Source organism: Panulirus ornatus, chromosome 19 (genome assembly GCF_036320965.1).
Source record: "Panulirus ornatus isolate Po-2019 chromosome 19, ASM3632096v1, whole genome shotgun sequence".
In the NCBI taxonomy this organism is placed as follows: domain Eukaryota; kingdom Metazoa; phylum Arthropoda; class Malacostraca; order Decapoda; family Palinuridae; genus Panulirus; species Panulirus ornatus.
In genome coordinates, this window is record NC_092242.1 from 23,515,074 (window position 1) to 23,537,878 (window position 22,805).

Below are 22,805 nucleotides of genomic sequence, written 5' to 3' on the forward strand. Positions count from 1 at the left end.
CCTATCTCTCCTTTTATCTCATCTTGGTTACATCCACACACATTTAGACACCCCAATCTGAGCCTTCGAGGAGGATGAGCACTCCTCGCGTGACTCCTTCTTCTGTTTCCCCTTTTAGAAAGTTAAAATACAAAGAGGGGAGGGTTTCTGGCCCCCCGGTCCCGTCCCCTTTAGTCGCCTTCTACGACACGTGAGGAATGCGTGGGAAGTATTCTTTCTCCCCTATCCCCAGGGATAGGGGAGTATTCCTTGAGTACGAATGGGATAACTTCATCTGGTCCATGTGACTTGTAAGGGTTAAGTTGTTTTGATAGCCTGATCATTTTGTTTTTCCTAATCTTTACTCAGTACTTTCCAAGACGTCTTCCCCCACTTGCTTTTCTAATACTGTAAAAACACTTGGATTTGTCATATCTTGTCTTTATTAAGAGTTCTTCCCTCTGAGTCTTTTACCCAGATCAGTTGCTCTTTAACATAATTTGCTCCTGATGAACATATAGGAAAGCTGTGGGGTATCTTTTTGCCTGTTCTCAGAGCTCTTATGAAAACATCTCTGCTCTTCCCTCATCCTCCTTCAATCATATTTTGATCTCCTGTATCTTTACCATGCTGGCCGGCTACAGTGGTATTCGTACCTCTTCCAGAAGTATATCCCAGAGTTTTCTTGCTTTTTGATGTATCTTGTTGAACCATACCTCTTTCCATTTCTTTTTTCCCTTGTCTCTTAGTATCCTGTGGCATCTAAGTCTTAAATCTGTAGATTTCACAAAACCTCCAATAATGTGTGCAGGTAGAGAAGTATGTGTGCTCTACAGTACTGTAGTTTACTGAATGGGGCTAATATTAGATATTTTATTATCATTCTCTTTTGTTGATACAGGTATTTTGTTTTCCTCATAAATCATTAGAGTAAATTAGGAAAGCTGGGCCAATCCAGCAAATGTTTGGGTGACTGGAAATGTGTTTTGTGTTGGGTGGCCAACATCAACATTGTCCATATTTGTTATCTGTCTGGGTGGATGTTAATTACAGATTATGGTAAGAATAACGTTAAATACTGAAAGTTAGTTTATGAGTATAACGGTGTGGGAGTTTGAGAATGTTGTGGTAATTTTATTTGCAGGCATGATTATATATTACAGTTTGAAGTATGCATTACTAAAAACAATTGATACAGATACAGTATATTATATGGGCTCATGTGGATGTAATGTACCAGTGCTGCAGTGAATTTCCAAATTATAATCTTTCATAGAACCTCTTGGTTCAAAGCATTGCAGTCTGGGACACTGGATTGTAATGTATATTTACACATATTACTTACAGGTAACATTTAGAATCGAGAGAAAATGTTTGGAAAGAATTTTATGGATAATCCGAAAAATCTAAAATCTGAACACTGCTTGGTCCCAAGAAATTCATACTGAAGATTTTTACATGTATCCGATCCTGTATTGTTATATAGCTTTCTATTTTTTTTTTTGTAATTATACTTAGTTGCTGTCTCCCACATTAGCAAGGTAGCACAAGGAAACAGACGACAGAATGGCTCAACCCACCCACCTGCACATGTATATACATAAATGCCCACTTAAGCACATATACGTACTTATACATTTCAACGTATACATGCATATACATACACAGACATATATATATATACACATGCACACATCCACACTTGCTGCCTTCATCCAATCCCATAGCCACCCCGCCACACATGAAACAGCACCCCCCCTCCCCCTGCGCGCGTGCGAGGTAGCGCTAGGAAAAGACAACAAAGGTCACATTCATTCACACTTAGTCTTTAGCTGTCATGTGTAATGCACCAAAACCACAGCTACCTTTCCACATCCAGCCCCCACAAAACTTTTCATGGTTTACCCCAGACACTTCACGTGCCCTGGTTCAATCCTTTGACAGCATGTCAACCCTGGTATACCACATTGTTCCAATTCACTCTATTCCTTGCACACCTCTCACCCTCCTGTATGTTCAGGCCCTGATATCTCAAAATCTTTTTTACTCCATCCTTCCACCTCCAATTTGGTCTTCCACTTCTCATTCCCTCCACCTCTGACCCATATATCCTCTGTCAATCTTTCCTCACTCATTCTCTCCATATGACCAAACCATTTCAATGCACCCTCTTCTGCTCTCAGCACCACACTCTTTTTATTTCCACACATCTCTCTTACCCTTACATTACTTACTCGATCAAACCACCTCACACCACATATTGTCCTCAAACATCTCATTTCCAGCACATCCATCCTCCTGCGCACAACTCTATCCATAGCCCACGCCTCTCAACCATACAACATTGTTGGAACCACTATTCCTTCAAACATACCCATTTTTGCTTTCCGAGATAATGTTCTCGACTTCCAAACATTCTTCAAGGCTCCCAGAATTTTCGCCCCCATCCCCCACCCTATGATCCACTTCCGCTTCCATGGTTCCATCCGCTGCCAGATCCACTCCCAGATATCTAAAACACTTTACTTCCTCCAGTTTTTCTCCATTCAAACTTACCTCCCAATTGACTTGACCCTCAACCCTACTGTACCTAATAACCTTGCTCTTATTCACATTTACTCTTAACTTTCTTCTTTCACACACTTTACCAAACTCAGTCACCAGCTTCTGCAGTTTCTCACATGAATCAGTCCCCAATGCAATATCGTCAGCGAACAACAACTGACTCACTTCCCAAGCCCTCTCATCCACAGCAGACTGCATACTTGCCCCTCTCTCCAAAACTCTTGCATTTACCTCCCTAATAATCCGATCCATAAACAAATTAAACAACTATGGAGACATCACGCACCCCTGCCACAAACTGACATTCACTGTGAATCAATCACTTTCCTCTCTTCCTACTAGTGCACATGCCTTACATCCTTGATAAAAACTTTTCACTGCATCTAGCAACTTACCTTCCACACCATATACTCTTAATACCTTCCACAAAGCATCTTTATCAACTCTTTCATATGCCTTCTCCAGATCCATAAATGCTATATACAAATCCATCTGTTTTTCTAAGTATTTCTCATATACATTTTTCAAAGCAAACACCTAATCCACACATCGTCTTACCACTTCTGATACCACACTGCTCTTCCCCAATCTGATGCTCTCTACATGCCTTTACCCTCTCAGTCAATGCCCTCCCATATAATTTCCCAGGAATGCTCAACAAACTTATACCTCTGTAATTTGAACACTCACCTTTAACCCCTTTGCCCTTATACAGTGGCACTATGCATGCATTCCACCAATCCTCAGGCACTTTACCATGAACCATACATACATTGAATATCCTTACCGACCAGTCAATAACAGTCACCCCCTTTTTTAATAAATTCCACTGCAGTACTATCCAAACCTGCTGTCTTGCTGGCTTTCATCTCCTGCAAAGCTTCCACTACCTCTTCTCTGTTTACCAAACCATTCTCCCTAACCCTCTCACTTTGCACACCACCGTGACCAAAACATCCTGTATCTGCCACTGTATCATCAAACACATTCAACAAACCATCAAAACACTCACTCCATCTCCTTCTCACTTCATCACTACTTGTTATTACCTCCCCACTAGCCCCCTTCACCAATGTTCCCATTTGTTCTCTTGTCTTACACACTTTATTTACTTCCTTCCAAAACATCTTTCTATTCTCCCTAAAATTTGATGATACTCTCTCACCCCAACTCTCATTTGCCCTCTTTTTCACCTCTTGCACCTTTCTCTTGACCTCCTGCCTCTTTCTTTTATACATATCCCAGTCATCTGCCCTACTTCTCTGTAAAAATTGTCTAAACGCCTCTCTCTTATCTTTCACTAACAATCTTACTTCTTCATCCCACCACTCACTACCCTTTCTAATCTGCCCACCCCCTACCTTTCTCTCAAGCCATCACTGCTTCCCTAAATACATCCCATTCCTCCCCCACTCCTTACATCATTTGCTCTAACGTTTTTCCATTCTACGCTCAATCTCACCTGGTACTTCCTCACACAAGTCTCCTTTCCAAGCTCACTTACCCTCACCAGTCTCTTCACCCGAACATTCTTTCTTCTTTTCTAAAAACCTCTACAAATCTTCACCTTCACCTCCACAAGATGATGATCAGACATCTCTCCAGTTGCACCTCTCAGTACATTAACATCCAAAAGTCTCTCTTTCGTGTGTCTATGAATTAACACGTAATCCAATAACGCTCTCTGGCCATCTCTCCTACTTACATACGTATACTTATGTATATCTCGCTTTTTAAACCAGGTATTCCCAATCATCAGTCCGTTTTCAGCACATAAATCTACAAGCTCTTCACCATTTCCATTTACAACACTGAACACTCCATGTATACCAATTATTCCCTCAACTGCCACATTACTCACCTTTGCATTCAAATCACCCATCACTATAACCCAGTCTTGTGCATCAAAACCACTAACACACTCATTCAGCCACTCCCAAAACACTTGCCTCTCATGATCTTTCTTCTCATGCCCAGGTGCTTATGCACCAATAATCACCCATCTCTCTCCATCAACTTTCAATTTTACCCATATCAATCAAGAATTTACTTTCTTACACTCTATCATATACTCCCACAACTGTTTCAGGAGTAGTGCTACTCCTTCCCTTGCTCTTGTCCTCTCACTAACCCCTGACTTCTCTCCCAAGACATTCGCAAACCACTCTTCCCCTTTACCCTTGAGCTTCGTTTCACTCAGAGCCAAAACATCCAGGTTCCTTTCCTCAAACATACTACCTATCTCTCCTTTTATCTCATCTTGGTTACATCCACACACATTTAGACACCCCAATCTGAGCCTTCGAGGAGGATGAGCACTCCTCGCGTGACTCCTTCTTCTGTTTCCCCTTTTAGAAAGTTAAAATACAAAGAGGGGAGGGTTTCTGGCCCCCCGGTCCCGTCCCCTTTAGTCGCCTTCTACGACACGTGAGGAATGCGTGGGAAGTATTCTTTCTCCCCTATCCCCAGGGATAGGGGAGTATTCCTTGAGTACGAATGGGATAACTTCATCTGGTCCATGTGACTTGTAAGGGTTAAGTTGTTTTGATAGCCTGATCATTTTGTTTTTCCTAATCTTTACTCAGTACTTTCCAAGACGTCTTCCCCCCACTTGCTTTTCTAATACTGTAAAAACACTTGGATTTGTCATATCTTGTCTTTATTAAGAGTTCTTCCCTCTGAGTCTTTTACCCAGATCAGTTGCTCTTTAACATAATTTGCTCCTGATGAACATATAGGAAAGCTGTGGGGTATCTTTTTGCCTGTTCTCAGAGCTCTTATGAAAACATCTCTGCTCTTCCCTCATCCTCCTTCAATCATATTTTGATCTCCTGTATCTTTACCATGCTGGCCGGCTACAGTGGTATTCGTACCTCTTCCAGAAGTATATCCCAGAGTTTTCTTGCTTTTTGATGTATCTTGTTGAACCATACCTCTTTCCATTTCTTTTTTCCCTTGTCTCTTAGTATCCTGTGGCATCTAAGTCTTAAATCTGTAGATTTCACAAAACCTCCAATAATGTGTGCAGGTAGAGAAGTATGTGTGCTCTACAGTACTGTAGTTTACTGAATGGGGCTAATATTAGATATTTTATTATCATTCTCTTTTGTTGATACAGGTATTTTGTTTTCCTCATAAATCATTAGAGTAAATTAGGAAAGCTGGGCCAATCCAGCAAATGTTTGGGTGACTGGAAATGTGTTTTGTGTTGGGTGGCCAACATCAACATTGTCCATATTTGTTATCTGTCTGGGTGGATGTTAATTACAGATTATGGTAAGAATAACGTTAAATACTGAAAGTTAGTTTATGAGTATAACGGTGTGGGAGTTTGAGAATGTTGTGGTAATTTTATTTGCAGGCATGATTATATATTACAGTTTGAAGTATGCATTACTAAAAACAATTGATACAGATACAGTATATTATATGGGCTCATGTGGATGTAATGTACCAGTGCTGCAGTGAATTTCCAAATTATAATCTTTCATAGAACCTCTTGGTTCAAAGCATTGCAGTCTGGGACACTGGATTGTAATGTATATTTACACATATTACTTACAGGTAACATTTAGAATCGAGAGAAAATGTTTGGAAAGAATTTTATGGATAATCCGAAAAATCTAAAATCTGAACACTGCTTGGTCCCAAGAAATTCATACTGAAGATTTTTACATGTATCCGATCCTGTATTGTTATATAGCTTTCTATTTTTTTTTTTTGTAATTATACTTAGTTGCTGTTTCCCACATTAGCAAGGTAGCGCAAGGAAACAGACGACAGAATGGCTCAACCCACCCACCTGCACATGTATATACATAAATGCCCACTTAAGCACATATACGTACTTATACATTTCAACGTATACATGCATATACATACACAGACATATACATATATACACATGCACACATCCACACTTGCTGCCTTCATCCAATCCCATAGCCACCCCGCCACACATGAAACAGCACCCCCCCTCCCCCTGCGCGCGTGCGAGGTAGCGCTAGGAAAAGACAACAAAGGTCACATTCATTCACACTTAGTCTTTAGCTGTCATGTGTAATGCACCAAAACCACAGCTACCTTTCCACATCCAGCCCCCACAAAACTTTTCATGGTTTACCCCAGACACTTCACGTGCCCTGGTTCAATCCTTTGACAGCATGTCAACCCTGGTATACCACATTGTTCCAATTCACTCTATTCCTTGCACACCTCTCACCCTCCTGTATGTTCAGGCCCTGATATCTCAAAATCTTTTTTACTCCATCCTTCCACCTCCAATTTGGTCTTCCACTTCTCATTCCCTCCACCTCTGACCCATATATCCTCTGTCAATCTTTCCTCACTCATTCTCTCCATATGACCAAACCATTTCAATACACCCTCTTCTGCTCTCAGCACCACACTCTTTTTATTACCACACATATCTCTTACCCTTTCATTACTTACTCGATCAAACCACCTCACACCACATATTGTCCTCAGACATTTCATTTCGAACACATCCACCCTACTCCGCACAACCCTATCTATAGCTCACACCTCACAACCATATAACATTGTTGGAACCACTATTCCTTCAAACATATCCATTTTTGCTCTTCGAGATAACGTTCTTGCCTTCCATACATTCTTCAATGCTCCCAAACTCCCCCCCCCCCCACCCCACCCCCCCCACCCTGTGACTCACTTTCATTTCCATGGTTCCATCCGCTGCTAAATCCACTCCCAGATATCTAAAACACCTCACTTTCCTCAGTTTTTCCTTCATTCAAACTTATCTCTCAGTTAACTTGTCCCTCAACTCTACTGAACCTAATAACCTTGCTCTTATTCACATTTACTCTCAACTTTCTTCTTTCACACACTTTACCAAACTCAGTCACCAACTTCAGTTTCTCACCCGAATCAGTCCCCAATGCAATATCGTCAGCGAACAACAACTGACTCACTTCCCAAGCCCTCTCATCCACAGCAGACTGCATACTTGCCCCTTTCTCCAAAACTCTTGCATTTACCTCCCTAATAATCCGATCCATAAACAAATTAAACAACTATGGAGACATCACGCACCCCTGCCACAAACTGACATTCACTGTGAACCAATCACTTTCCTCTCTTCCTACTAGTGCACATGCCTTACATCCTTGATAAAAACTTTTCACTGCATCTAGCAACTTACCTTCCACACCATATACTCTTAATACCTTCCACAAAGCATCTTTATCAACTCTTTCATATGCCTTCTCCAGATCCATAAATGCTATATACAAATCCATCTGTTTTTCTAAGTATTTGTCATATACATTCTTCAAAGCAAACACCTAATCCACACATCGTCTTACCACTTCTGATACCACACTGCTCTTCCCCAATCTGATGCTCTCTACATGCCTTTACCCTCTCAGTCAATGCCCTCCCATATAATTTCCCAGGAATGCTCAACAAACTTATACCTCTGTAATTTGAACACTCACCTTTAACCCCTTTGCCCTTATACAGTGGCACTATGCATGCATTCCACCAATCCTCAGGCACTTTACCATGAACCATACATACATTGAATATCCTTACCGACCAGTCAATAACAGTCACCCCCTTTTTTAATAAATTCCACTGCAGTACTATCCAAACCTGCTGTCTTGCTGGCTTTCATCTCCTGCAAAGCTTCCACTACCTCTTCTCTGTTTACCAAACCATTCTCCCTAACCCTCTCACTTTGCACACCACCGTGACCAAAACATCCTGTATCTGCCACTGTATCATCAAACACATTCAACAAACCATCAAAACACTCACTCCATCTCCTTCTCACTTCATCACTACTTGTTATTACCTCCCCCACTAGCCCCCTTCACCAATGTTCCCATTTGTTCTCTTGTCTTACACACTTTATTTACTTCCTTCCAAAACATCTTTCTATTCTCCCTAAAATTTGATGATACTCTCTCACCCCAACTCTCATTTGCCCTCTTTTTCACCTCTTGCACCTTTCTCTTGACCTCCTGCCTCTTTCTTTTATACATATCCCAGTCATCTGCCCTACTTCTCTGTAAAACTTGTCTAAACGCCTCTCTCTTATCTTTCACTAACAATCTTACTTCTTCATCCCACCACTCACTACCCTTTCTAATCTGCCCACCCCCTACCTTTCTCTCAAGCCATCACTGCTTCCCTAAATACATCCCATTCCTCCCCCACTCCTTACATCATTTGCTCTAACGTTTTTCCATTCTACACTCAATCTCACCTGGTACTTCCTCACACAAGTCTCCTTTCCAAGCTCACTTACCCTCACCAGTCTCTTCACCCGAACATTCTTTCTTCTTTTCTAAAAACCTCTACAAATCTTCACCTTCACCTCCACAAGATGATGATCAGACATCTCTCCAGTTGCCTCTCTCAGCACAGTAACATCCAAAAGTCTTTCTTTCATGCACCTATCAACTAACATGTAATTCAGTAGTGCTCTCTGGCCATCTCTCCTACTTACATACTTATACTTATGTATATCTCTTTTTAAACTAGGTATTCCTGATCACCAGTCCCTTTTCAGCACACAAATGTACAAGCTCTTCACCATTTCCATTTGCAACACTGAACACCCCATGTACATCTGTTTTGCCCTCAACTGCCACATTACTCACCTTTGCATTCAAATCACCCATTACTGTAACCCAGTCTCGTACATCAAAGCTGCTAACACACTCACTCAGCTGCTCCCAAGACACTTATCTCTCATGATCTTTCTTCTCATGACCCATCTCTCTCCATCCACTTTCAGTTTTACCCATATCAGTCTAGAGTTTACTTTCTTACACTCATCTTACACTCTATCACATACTCCCACAACTCCTGCTTCAGGAGTAGTGCTACTCCTTCCTTTTCTCTTGTCCTCTCACCAACCCCTGACTTTACTCCCAAACATTCCCAAACCACTCTTTACCTTTACTCTTGAGCTTCGTTTCACTCAGAGCCAAAACATCCAGGTTCCTTTCCTCAAACATACTACCTATCTCTCCTTTTTTCTCATCTTGGTTACATCCACACACATTAGACACTCCAGTCGATAAGGATGAGCACTCCCCACATGACTCCTTTTGTTTTCCCTTTTAGAAAGTTAAAACACAAGGAGGAGAGGGTTTCTAGCCCCCTGCTCCCGTCTCCTTTAGTCGCCTTCTATAGATAGATCTGACATCTGTTTCCATGTGGAACTCCCTCAAGGGGGTGGCTATGGCAATAGAGTCTCCATAACTAGTAAACTTCAGTGCCACTTCTTCACCATTAGTGCCTCACCCTTAACAGGCTGCTGGCAGAGGGCAGTTCTGGTATAATGTTGGCAGAGGCCACTACCTTATGTTCCTACTGACTGCTTCAACTGAATGCTCCTGCCTAATGTTCCTATCTACTACCTTCATGCTCCTGCTTAAATGTTACTACCTACTCCTTCTATTTGTTGCATGTACCATATTGTCAAAGGGCAGGGCTAGTGCATAGTGCTGTCCTCAAGAGAATCTAGAGTTATGAAGAATGAACTATGTTAGTTAAGTGTTGTCAAGTGTTATGTATGACAAGGAGAAATTGTATGTATGTGGGCAGAATGCCAGCAGTCCATGTGTGAGTGATGCCAAAAGAAGAGAGAGTTACCTTGGTCAGAGGAGTTCAGCTTGATGACCACTGAAGTACTGGCTCACTATGCAGCTGTCAGTAACCCTCCTGATACCCAGGCTGGTAGTATTGGTAATATATGTATATAGCTTTATGTTTACAATATTTTGGATGAAGTTGAAAAATGATTATATTATTTCAGTATTGGATAGGCTTTTGGCTAAAAGTTAAGAAATTTCTATTTTAGCTCATCTTGTTGCCACTTTAACTTTAGGAATCATAATTATAATTTGACTAGTTTTGGTCTACAGCAGTATGTCATATGTTATGGTTAAGTTTAGATATCAGGATTTTTTTTTTTTTTTTTGATATTTGAAGGTGTTATAACCACCATTCATTAAAGAATTTATATATTATGGTACCTAACTTTATCATTTATTATTGAACTTAGAGTTTGGTTATTCAGCTTTGTTAACAAAATTGTATATTCTTATGGAGTAACATCAGTCATACAGGGCCTCTTTATTTGTTTCATGTTTATGATTTTATGCATGTTAACGTTACTGGACTCCACCTGTCTGTGGTTATACCGTGAGTGAAAAGTCACCTCAGAGAGGATCACTCATCATCTGTTGATGAAAGGGAGTACTGTCTTGTAGAAGAACTTCTCACTTTAAAGGAGTTCATTATTTTCCCTGTTACGGGAAACAGCAAAGCCTTGGAGCTGCAGGAGTTCCTGGAAAAGGAGTCCTGAAGTAATACAATGACTGGGGCATTTATGAATAAATTGAGAAAGTTTATGCTTTGTGATTGTAAGTACTGTAGAATAGATAATTTATGAAGTATGAAATATTACAAAATTATGTTTGCTTAGCATTGTTTGTATTAAGAGCGATAAGTTTATGGCACCAGGTGAATCTGTTATATTTTGTTGTTAAGTTGACTTTATGGAGATCTGTTTTTTTGCAGCTTCTTTCTAAGCACTGAAGGCATCGTATATTCTTGTGGTTGGGGAGCTGATGGCCAGACTGGTAGAGGGCACTACAATAATGAGCCTGATGTTGGCCCAGTGGTAGGAGATATTGTTGGAGAAAAAATAGTAAAGGTCTCTTGTAAAGCTGACTGTCCCTTAGCTTTAAGTGGTAAGTTATCTATTTACATTGTATGCATTAAGATATGTTTCTGTTAAAGATTGTCTTTTTATTCATGGGTTGTTGGTTGAAAACAGCAACAGCCTCAAATGATTAATACTGTCCTGACTTAGGGTGTCAAAGTAGTGAGCAGAACGATGTTTCTTTTTTGCTAGGAATGTTGCTTTCACTTTCTGTCTCATTAATCTCCTTGGCTTGCCCAGCCATCTTCTTCCTACAGGTTTTATTCACCAATCTTACTCAGGCTTACTAAAAATCTTCACATCCTTTTTCTTCCCCTCCATTTTCTCATAATAAACATTTTAGTACAGACATGGATGAGTCCAACAAATATTATACCCTTAGTTCCTGGCATCGTAGAGTTTGGAGAATCTAAGGATTCCCACTTGTCTCTGCTGCCCATTAGAAGGAGGGCATAGGCAGTTGCATGACCTTTGTTCTCTCAATAAATCTGACTTTTTTCCATTTGTTTCACCAACATTTGTAGTTTTTCAGTACTCTTTCTTCATTTAAACACCATTTGGCTCATACCTCTCCTAACATATGAGGGGTGATAAAAAAATTTGCAATTTTTTTTGTCTATTACAGGTGGTGCTATGGAGGTAGTGAATGAGTTTGTAGGAGGTAGTAGCTGGTAGTCAGCTACTGACCAGGAAGGTATATTACTGTTACTCTTCCTTGAAACTCACCTAAGTCATGATATTTTGATAAATTCTTTTTGTGTCTCCAGTTATAATTTTCACTCACAATTCCATTTCATGGTGAGGTGCCTGAGGATTAGTGGAATGCGTGCATAGTTCCATTGTACAAAGGCAAAGGGGATAAGAGTGAGTGCTCAAATTACAGAGGTATAAGTTTGTTGAGTATTCCTGGTAAATTATATGGGAGGGTATTGATTGAGAGGGTGAAGGCATGTACAGAGCATCAGATTGGGGAAGAGCAGTGTGGTTTCAGAAGTGGTAGAGGATGTGTGGATCAGGTGTTTGCTTTGAAGAATGTATGTGAGAAATACTTAGAAAAGCAAATGGATTTGTATGTAGCATTTATGGATCTGGAGAAGGCATATGATAGAGTTGATAGAGATGCTCTGTTGAAGGTATTAAGATTATATGGTGTGGGAGGCAAGTTGTCAGAAGCAGTGAAAAGTTTTTATCGAGGATGTAAAGCATGTGTACATGTAGGAAGAGAGGAAAGTGATTGGTTCTCAGTGAATGTAGGTTTGCGGCAGGGGTGTGTGATGTCTCCATGGTTGTTTAATTTGTTTATGGATGGGGTTGTAAGGGAGGTGAATGCAAGAGTTTTGGAAAGAGGGGCAAGTATAAAGTCTGTTGGGGATGAGAGAGCTTGGGAAGTGAGTCAGTTGTTCGCTGATGATACAGCGCTGGTGGCTGATTCATGTGAGAAACTGCAGAAGCTGGTGACTGAGTTTGGTAAAGTGTGTGAAAGAAGAAAGTTAAGAGTAAATGTGAATAAGAGCAAGGTTATTAGGTACAGTAGGGTTGAGGGTCAAGTCAATTGGGAGGTAAGTTTGAATGGAGAAAAATGGAGGAAGTAAAGTGTTTTAGATATCTGGGAGTGGATCTGGCAGCGGATGGAACCATGGAAGCGGAAGTGGATCATAGGGTAGGGGAGGGGGCGAAAATTCTGGGAGCCTTGAAGAATGTGTGGAAGTCGAGAACATTATCTCGGAAAGCAAAAATGGGTATGTTTGAAGGAATAGTGTTTCCAACAATGTTGTATGGTTGCGAGGCATGGGCTATGGATAGAGTTGTGCGCAGGAGGATGGATGTGCTGGAAATGAGATGTTTGAGGACAATGTGTGGTGTGAGGTGGTTTGATCGAGTAAGTAACGTAAGGGTAAGAGAGATGTGTGGAAATAAAAAGAGCGTGGTTGAGAGAGCAGAAGAGGGTGTTTTGAAATGGTTTGGTCACATGGAGAGAATGAGTGAGGAAAGATTGACCAAGAGGATATATGTGTCGGAGGTGGAGGGAACGAGGAGAAGTGGGAGACCAAATTGGAGGTGGAAAGATGGAGTGAAAAAGATTTTGTGTGATCGGGGCCTGAACATGCAGGAGGGTGAAAGGAGGGCAAGGAATAGAGTGAATTGGATCGATGTGGTATACTGGGGTTGACGTGCTGTCAGTGGATTGAATCAGGGCATGTGAAGCGTCTGGGGTAAACCATGGAAAGCTGTGTAGGTATGTATATTTGCATGTGTGGACGTATGTATATACATGTGCATGGGGTGGGTTGGGCCATTTCTTTCGTTTGTTTCCTTGCGCTACCTCGCAAACGCGGGAGACAGCGACAAAGCAAAAAAAAAAAAAAAAAAAAATCCATTTCAGATGAGGAGTCGGTGTTTATTCTGGTACAGATGTGTCAGAATGTAGTGCAACTGGATACAGTGGTTTTGATATAACACAAGCATCTAAATTACTCACTTCTTTTTGATTAAACATGAGCCATCTTGATGTAAAGCAAGGCTAGCTGGTTGCCCAGTGCTGATGCTGCCTATGCCATGCTGACCACTATGTCAGTTCTCTGGTATCATTCACAGTGTAAGGACGTATTGTTTGCCCCTCGCATAATTCAGCAGTTGTGACCACACATGTACCAATTACCACTATATCTAAGAGTCAAGTTAGTACCCATACTACAAGAGAGCCTCCCAAGAAGGTTAGGAAGATGTTTAACTTAGAGGAAAAGGCTAGTGTAAAGGGTGTCCTTCAGTGTGGGTTTGGTGCTTCAGCAGTTGCTCTCAGTTATGAGATTCATGATTTTACCATCTGCACCAAAAAGTGAATCAGTAAGGAAAGTCTTTTCTCGGCCAACTATTTTGATGATGACACTTACCTTAAGCTGCCATAGGTACAAAAGAACACTGAAATATGCTGAAATCAGCCAAAAGTAGCCAAAATGTACCAGAATAACACAGTACATGCCATCCACGTTACCTTAGTTTTGTTCATGTGAGCTGGAATAACAATTTTTGATATAAGAAAGAAAAGATTTATAGTCAAAGAAAGAATAGTTATTTTGCTATAGTGCTTACACCTGATCAGTCTCCCATCTTAGACAGCCGTATAATAAAGTTAAAAACTATGTCTCTTATAACATGAAAGAATACCAATAGAATGATAAAAGAAAAAGCAAGTGATATAAGCTTCAACTTAAGAGAGAATAAGAATTTTAGTAGTAGCATATTGATAACAGCATTAAGTGCTAAAAGCATTATAGGTTTGTACGATATTATTTAATATATTATTTCCATTATTTGTATGGCATTTTGAGTATTATTCATATTTTTTTTGCCTGTGGTCACTAACCCCTTATTTACATGGAAATGGATGTCACAATATGGCATGATTTGATACAAAGTGAACTTTCTTTTTTCCTTTCTTGAGTTCTATCCTGACCCATCTGTATACATATATGACAACACTTAACTCACACAACTAGATTTTCCTGTAGTGAGTGCTGTGTGGTAGCCCTGCTTTTTGGAGAAATGGTAGGAGCAGTAGATAGAAGTAGTAGGTAAGAACATTAGGCTGGAGCCTCTGGAAACACTACACCAGAGTTGCCTTCTGCCGGTGGCCTGTTTAGGGTGAGGCACTAAGGGTTGAGAACTGACACGGGAGTTCAACAGTTATGGAGACTCTTTTGCTGGGATGGGAGCAGGGGGCTAGAAACCCTCCCCTCCTTGTAATTCAACTTTCTAAAAGGGGAAACAGAAGAAGGAGTCACACGGGGAGTGCTTATTCTCCTCGAAGGCTCAGATTGGGGTGTCTAAATGTGTGTGGATGTAACCAAGATGAGAAAAAAGGAGAGTTAGGTAGTATGTTTGAGGAAAGGAACCTGGATGTTTTAGCTCTGAGTGAAATGAAGCTCAAGGGTAAAGGGGAAGAGTGGTTTGGGAATGTCTTGGGAGTAAAGTCAGGGGTTAGTGAGAGGACAAGAGCAAGGGAAGGAGTAGCACTACTCATGAAACAGGAGTGGTGGGAGTATGTGATAGAGTGTAAGAAAGTAAATTCTAGATTGATATGGGTAAAACTGAAAGTTGATGGAGAGAGATGGGTGGTTATTGGTGCATATGCACCTAGGCATGAGAAGAAAGATTATGAGAGGCAAGTGTTTTGGAAGCAGCTGAATGAGTGTGTTAGTGGTTTTGATGCACGAGAACCGGGTTATAGTGATGGGTGATTTGAATGCAAAGGTGAGTAATGTGGCAGTTGAGGGAATAATTGGTATACATGGGGTGTTCAGTGTTGTAAATGGAAATGGTGAAGAGCTTGTAGATTTTTGTGCTGCAAAAGGACTGGTGATTGGGAATACCTGGTTTAAAAAGCGAGATATAAATAAGTATACGTATGTAAGTTGGAGAGATGGCCAGAGAGTGTTATTGGATTACGTGTTAATTGATAGGCGCGTGAAAGAGAGACTTTTGGTTGTTAATGTGCTGAGAGGTGCAACTGGAGGGATGTCTGATCATTATCTTGTGGAGGCGAAGGTGAAGATTTGTAGAGGTTTCCAGAAAAGAAGAGAGAATGTTGGGGTGAAGAGAGTAGTGAGAGTAAGTGAGCTTGGGAAGGAGACTTGTGTGAGGAAGTACCAGGAGAGACTGAGTACAGAATGGAAAAAGGTGAGAACAAATGAGGTAAGGGGAGTGGGGGAGGAATGGGATGTATTTAGGGGAGCAGTGATGGCTTGCGCAAAAGGTGCTTGTGGCATGAGAAGTGTTGGAGGTGGGCAGATTAGAAAGGGTAGTGAGTGGTGGGATGAAGAAGTAAGATTATTAGTGAAAGAGAAGAGAGAGGCATTTGGAAGATTTTTGCTGGGAAAAAATGCAAATGAGTGGGAGATGTACAAAAGAAAGAGACAGGAGGTCAAGAGAAAGGTGCAAGATGTGAAAAAGAGGGCAAATGATAATTGGGGTGAGAGAGTATCATTAAATTCCAGGGAGAATAAAAAGATGTTTTGGAAGGAGGTAAATAAAGTGCGTAAGACAAGGGAGCAAATGGGAACTTCAGTGAAGGGGGCTAATAGGGAGGTGATAACAAGTAGTGGTGATGTGAGAAGGAGATGGAGTGAGTATTTTGAAGGTTTGTTGAATGTGTTTGATGATAGAGTGGCAGATATAGGATGTTTTGGTCGAGATGGTATGCAAAGTGAGAGGGTTAGGGAAAATGATTTGGTAAACAGGGAAGAGGTAGTAAGAGCTTTGTGGAAGATGAAAGCCGGGCAAGGCAGTGGGTTTAGATGGTATTGCAGTGGAATTTATTAAAAAAGGGGGTGACTGTGTTGTTGACTGGTTGGTAAGGTTATTCAGTGTATGTATGATTCATGGTGAGGTGCCTGAGGATTGGCGGAATGCTTGCATAGTGCCATTGTACAAAGGCAAAGGGGACAAAGGTGAGTGCTTAAATTACAGAGTTATAAGTTTGTTGAGTATTCCTGGTAAATTATTTGGGAGGGCATTGATTGAGAGGGTGAAGGCATGTACAGAGCATCAGGCTGGGGAAGAGTAGTGTGGTTTCAGAAGTGGTAGAGGATGTGTGGATCAGGTGTTTGCTTTGAAGAATGTGTGTAAAAAATACTTAGAAAAGCAAATGGATTTGTATGTAGCATTTATGGATCTGGAGAAGGCATATGATAGAGTGGATAGAGATGCTCTGTGGAAGGTATTAAGAATATATGATGTGGGAGGCAAGTTGTTAGAAGCAGTGAAAAGTTTTTATCGAGGATGTAAGGTATGTGTATGTGTAGGAAGAGAGGAAAGTGATTGGTTCTCAGTGAATGTAGGTTTGTGGCAGGGGTGTGTGATGTCTCCATGGTTGTTTAATTTGTTTATGGATGGGGTTGTTAGGGAGGTGAGTGCAAGAGTTTTGGAAAGAGGGGCAAGTATGCAGTGTGTTGTGGATGAGAGAGCTTGGGAAGTGAGTCAGTTGTTGTTCGTTGATGATACAGCGCTGGTGGCTGATTCATGTGAGAAACTGCAGAAGCTGGTGACTGAGTTTGGTAAGGTGTGTGAAAGAAGAAAGTTGATAGTAAATGTGAATAAGCAAAAATGGGTATGTTTGAAGGAATAGTGGTTCCAACAATGTTGTATGGTTGTGAGGCGTGGGCTATGGATAGAGTTGTGCGGAAGAGGGTGGATGTGCTGGAAATGAGATGTTTGAGGACAATGTGTGGTGTGAGGTGGTTTGATCGAGTAAGTAATGTAAGGGTAAGTGAGATGTGTGGTAATAAAAAGAGTGTGGTTAAGAGAACAGAAGAGGGTGTTTTGAAATGGTTTGGTCACATGGAGAGAATGAGTGAGGAAAGATTGACCAAGAGGATATATGTGTCAGAGGTGGAGGGAACGAGGAGAAGTGGGAGACCAAATTGGAGGTGGAAAGATGGAGTGAAAAAGATTTTGAGTGATCGGGGCCTGAACATGCAGGAGGGTGAAAGGCGTGCAAGGAATAGAGTGAATTGGAACGATGTGGTATACCGGGGTCGATATGCTGTCAGTAGATTGAACCAGGGCATGTGAAGTGTCTGGGGTAAACCATGGAAAGTTGTGTGGGGCCTGGATGTGGAAAGGGAGCTGTGGTTTCGGTGCATTATTACTTGACAGCAAGAGGCTGAGTGTGAACAAATGGGGCCTTTGTTGTCCTTTCCTAGTGCTACCTCACACACATGAGGGGGGAGGGGGTTGTTATTTCATGTGTGGTGAGGTGGCGATGGGAATGAATAAAGGCAGACAGAATGAATTATGTACATGTGTATGTATGTATATGTCTGTGTGTGTATATATATGTATACGTTGAGATGTATAGGTATGTATATATGCGTGTCTGGACGTGTATGTATATACATGTGTATGTCGGTGGGTTGGGCCATTCTTTCGTCTGTTTCCTTGCGCTACCTCGCTAACGCGGGAGACAGCGACAAAGCAAATAAATAAATAGATACAAGTTTGGACAGAGTTGTCAGAAAGTAAACCAGGTTTCTTATAAAGAGGTTCTGATTTGATTAAGGGATGGATGAAGTTAGGAGAAACTGCTACCAGCATTTGAAAGTGATTAATGGTTTCTGCACTATGACAGTGCTCCCTCACATACTGTTGTCTCCATTGAAGAATTTTTGGTTAAAAACATTCCTATTATGCCACACACTCTGTATTCATCTGACTTTGCACCATTGGATTTTTGAATTACCTAAAATCAAAAGGAAGCTGAAAAGTAGATTTGATGACATTCCACCAATCCATAATACTGTGAAAGTGGAAATTGATAAGTTCATAGTTGAAGACTTTCAGCATTGTTTCCAAAAGTAACAGAAATGTTGGGACATTTGCATATCATCAGTGGGAGATTACTTTGAAGGGGACATCCTATAAGAATATTGTATATACCCCATTTTCTAATAAGAATATTGTATGTGCACCATTTTTTTAAGATAAAGGCTAAGTCTTTGAACTTTTTGATGATCACACCTCATATATGTTACTGAACTCCACCTGCTTGAGGTTACACTACAAGCAAAAAGTCATCTTTAGCAAAGCTGTATCATTAGGAGTATAATGTTGTTAAAGAACTTAATCCAAAGGAGTTTACATTTTTCTGCCAATGGAATTAGCACAACCATGGGCAGCAGCAGCCTTTAGAAATGTCCTTGGTAACACTAAGGCATTTACATAGGATTTAGTCCTGGAGTAATTTTGAATAAAGATTATCTTTTTTATTATTATTATATTTTGTTGCTGTCTCCCGCATTAGTGAGGTAGCGCAAGGAAACAGACGAAAGAATGGCCCAACCACCCACATACACATGTATGTACATACACGTCCACACATGCTCATACACATACCTATACATTTCAATGTATACATATATATACATACACAGACATATTCATATATACATGTACATAAAGAATACTTCCCACGCATTCCTCACGTGTCGTAGAAGGCAACTAAATGGTATGGGAGCAGGGGGCTAGAAACCCTTCCCTCCTTGTATTTTAACTTTCTAAGAGGGGAAACAGAAGAAGGAGTCACGCGGGGAGTGCTCATCCTATTTGAAGGCTCAGATTGGGGTGTCTAAATGTGTGTGGATGTAACCAAGATGAGAAAAAAGGAGAGATAGGTAGTATGTTTGAGGAAAGGAACCTGGATGTTTTGGCTCTGAGTGAAAGGGTAAAGGGGAAGAGTGGTTTGGGAATGTCTTGAGAGTAAAGTCAGAGGTTAGTGAGAGGACAAGAGCAAGGGAAGGAGTAGCACTATTCCTGAAACAGGAGTGGTGGGAGTATGTGATTGAGTGTAAGAAATTAAACTCTAGATTGATATAGGTAAAACTGAAAGTGGGTGGAGATAGATGGGTGATTATTGGTGCATTTGCACTTGGGCATGAGAAGAAAGATCATGAGAGGCAAGTGTTTTGGGAGCAGCTGAGTGAGTGTGTTAGTAGTTTTGATGCACGAGACCGGGCTGTAGCGATGGGAGATCTGAATGCAGAGGTGAATAATGTGGCAGTTAAGGGAATAATTGGTGTACATGGGGTGTTCAGTGTTGTAAATGGAAATGGTGAAGAGCTTGTAGATTTATGTGCTGAAAAAGGACTGGTGATTGGGAATACCTGGTTTAAAAAGAGAGATATACATAAGTATTCATATGTAAGTAGGAGAGATGGCCAGAGAGTGTTAAGGGATTATATATTAATTGATAGGCATGCAAAAGAGAGACTTTTGGATGTTAATGTGCTGAGAGGTGCAACTGGAGGGATGTCTGGTCATTATCTATGGAGGCGAAAGTTAAGATTTGTAGAGGTTTTCAGAAAAGAAGAGTGAATGTTGCAGTGAAGAGAGTGGTGAGAGTAAGTGAGCTTGGGAAGGAGACTTGTGTGAGGAAGTACCAGGAGAGACTTAGTTTTTTTTTTTTTTTTTTTTTAAACTATTTGCCATTTCCCGCGTTAGTGAGGTAGCGTTTAGAACAGAGGACTGGGCCTTTTTGGAATATCCTCACCTGGCCCCCTCTGTTCCTTCTTTTGGAAAATTAGAAAAAAAAAAAAAAAAAACGAGAAGGGAGGATTTCCAGCCCCCCCGCTCCCTCCCCTTTTAGTCGCCTTCTACGACACGCAGGGAATACGTGGGAAGTATTCTTAATCCCCTATCCCCAGGGATAGACTTAGTACAGAAAGGAAATAGGTGAGAACAAAGGAGGTAAGGGGAGTGGGGGAGGAATGGGCTGTATTTCGGAAAGCAGTGATGGCTTGTGCAAAGGATGCTTGTGGCATGAGAAGCGTTGGAGGTGGGCAGATTAGAAAGGGTAGTGAGTGGTGGGATGAAGAAGTAAGATTAATAGTGAAAGAGAAGAGAGAGGCATTTGGACGATTTTTGCATGGAAAAAATGCAAATGAGTGGGAGATGTATAAAAGAAAGAGGCAGGAGGTCAAGAGAAAGGTGCAAGAGGTGAAAAAGAGGGCAAATGAGAGTTGGGGTGAGAGGGTATCATTAAAGTTTAGGGAGAATAAAAAATGTTTTGGAAGGAGGTAAATAAAGTGCGTAAGACAAGGGAACAAATGGGAACATCAGTGAAGGGGGCTAATGGGGAGGTGATAACAAGTAGTGGTGATGTGAGAATGAGGTGGAGTGAGTATTTTGAAGGTTTGTTGAATGTGTTTGATGATAGAGTGGCAGATATAGGGTGTTTTGGTCAAGGTGGTGTGCAAAGTGAGAGGGTTAGGGAGAATGATTTGGTAAACAGAAAAGAGTTAGTAAAAGCTTTGCGGAAGGTGAAAGCCGGCAAAGCTACATAAAAATCCATTTGTTTTTCTAAGTATATCTCACATACAGTCTTCAAAGCAAACACCTGATCCACACATCCTCTATCACTTCTGAAACCACACTGCTCTTCCTCTATCTGATGCTCTCTACATGCCTCTTCCTCTCAATCAATACCCTCCCATATAATTTCCCAGGAATACTCAACAAACTTATATTTCTGTAATTTGAACACTCACCTTTATCCCCTTTGCCTATGTACAGTGGCACTGTGCATGCATTCTGCCAATCCTCAGGCACTTCACCATGAGCCATAAATACATTAAATATCCTCACCAATGAGTCAACACAGTCACCCCATTTTTTAATGAATTGCACACCAATACCATCCAAACCCGCTGCCTTGCCGGATTTTATCTTCTGCAAAGCTTTCACTACCTCATCTCTGTTTACCAAATCTTTCTCCCTAACCCTCTCACGTCGCACACCACCTCGACCAATACACCCTATATCTGCCACTCAGTCATCTAACACATTCAACAAACTTTCTCACATCATCACTACTTGTTATTACCTCCCCATTTGCCCCCTTCACCGATGTTCCCATTTGCTCTTTTGTCTTATGTACTTTATTTACCTCCTTCCAAAACATCTTTTTATTCTCCCTAAAATTTAATGATACTCTCTCACCCCAACTCTCATATGCCCTCTTTTTCACTTCTTGCACTTTTCTCTTGACCTCCTGCCTCTTTCTTTTATGCATCTCCTAGTCATTTGCACTATGTCCCTGCAAAAATTGTCTAAATGTCTCTCTCTTCTCTTTCACTAATAATCTTACTTCTTCATCCCACCACTCACTACCCTTTCTAATCTGCCCACCTCCCACGCTCCTCATGCCACAAGCATCTTTTGCACAAGCCATCACTGCTTCCCTAAATACGTCCCATTCCTCCCCCACTCCCCTTACGTTCTTTGCTCTCACCTTTTTCCATTCTGTACTCAGTCTCTCCTGGTACTTCCTCACACAAGTCTCCTTCCCAAGCTCACTTACTCTCACCACTCTCTTCACCCCAACATTCTTCTTTTCTGAAAACCTCTACAAATCTTCACCTTCGCCTCCACAAGGTAATGATCAGACATCCCTCCAGTTGTACCTCTCAGCACATGAACATCCAAAAATCTCTCTTTTATGCGCCTATCAATTAACACGCAATCCAATAACACTCTCTGGCCATCTCTCCTACTTACATACATATACTTATTTATATCTCTCTTTTTAAACCAGGTATTTCCAATCACCAGTCCTTGTTCAGCACAAAAATCTACAAGCTCTTCACCATTTCCATTTACAACACTGAACACCCCATGTACACCAATAATTCCCTCAACTGTCACATTACTCACCTTTGCATTCAAATCACCCATCACTATAACTTGGTCACGTGCATCAAAACTGCTAACACACTCACTCAGCTGCTCTCAACACACTTGCCTCTCATGATCTTTCTTCTCATGCCCAGGTGCATAGGCCCCAATAATCACCCACCTCTCTCCATTCACTTTCAGTTTTACCCATATCAATCTAGAGTTTAATTTCTTACACTCTATCACATACTCCCACAACTCCTGTTTCAGGAGTAGTGTTGCTCCATCCTTTGCTCTTGTCCTATCACTAACCCCTGACTTTATTCTCAAAACATTCCCAAACCACTCTTCCCCTTTACCCTTCAGCTTC

At 41.1% G+C, this 22,805-nt stretch overlaps 1 protein-coding gene across 1 annotated transcript in view; it reads left to right on the plus strand.

Annotated features, from left to right (window-relative positions):
• LOC139755681 (RCC1-like G exchanging factor-like protein) overlaps positions 1-22,805 on the plus strand; it is a 170,065-nt gene that overhangs the window by 126,201 nt on the left and 21,059 nt on the right. The window contains exon 8 of the mRNA XM_071674328.1: positions 11,125-11,297. Within this exon, the coding sequence (XP_071530429.1) occupies positions 11,125-11,297 (173 nt within the window). The remainder of the gene's footprint in view (positions 1-11,124; positions 11,298-22,805) is intronic.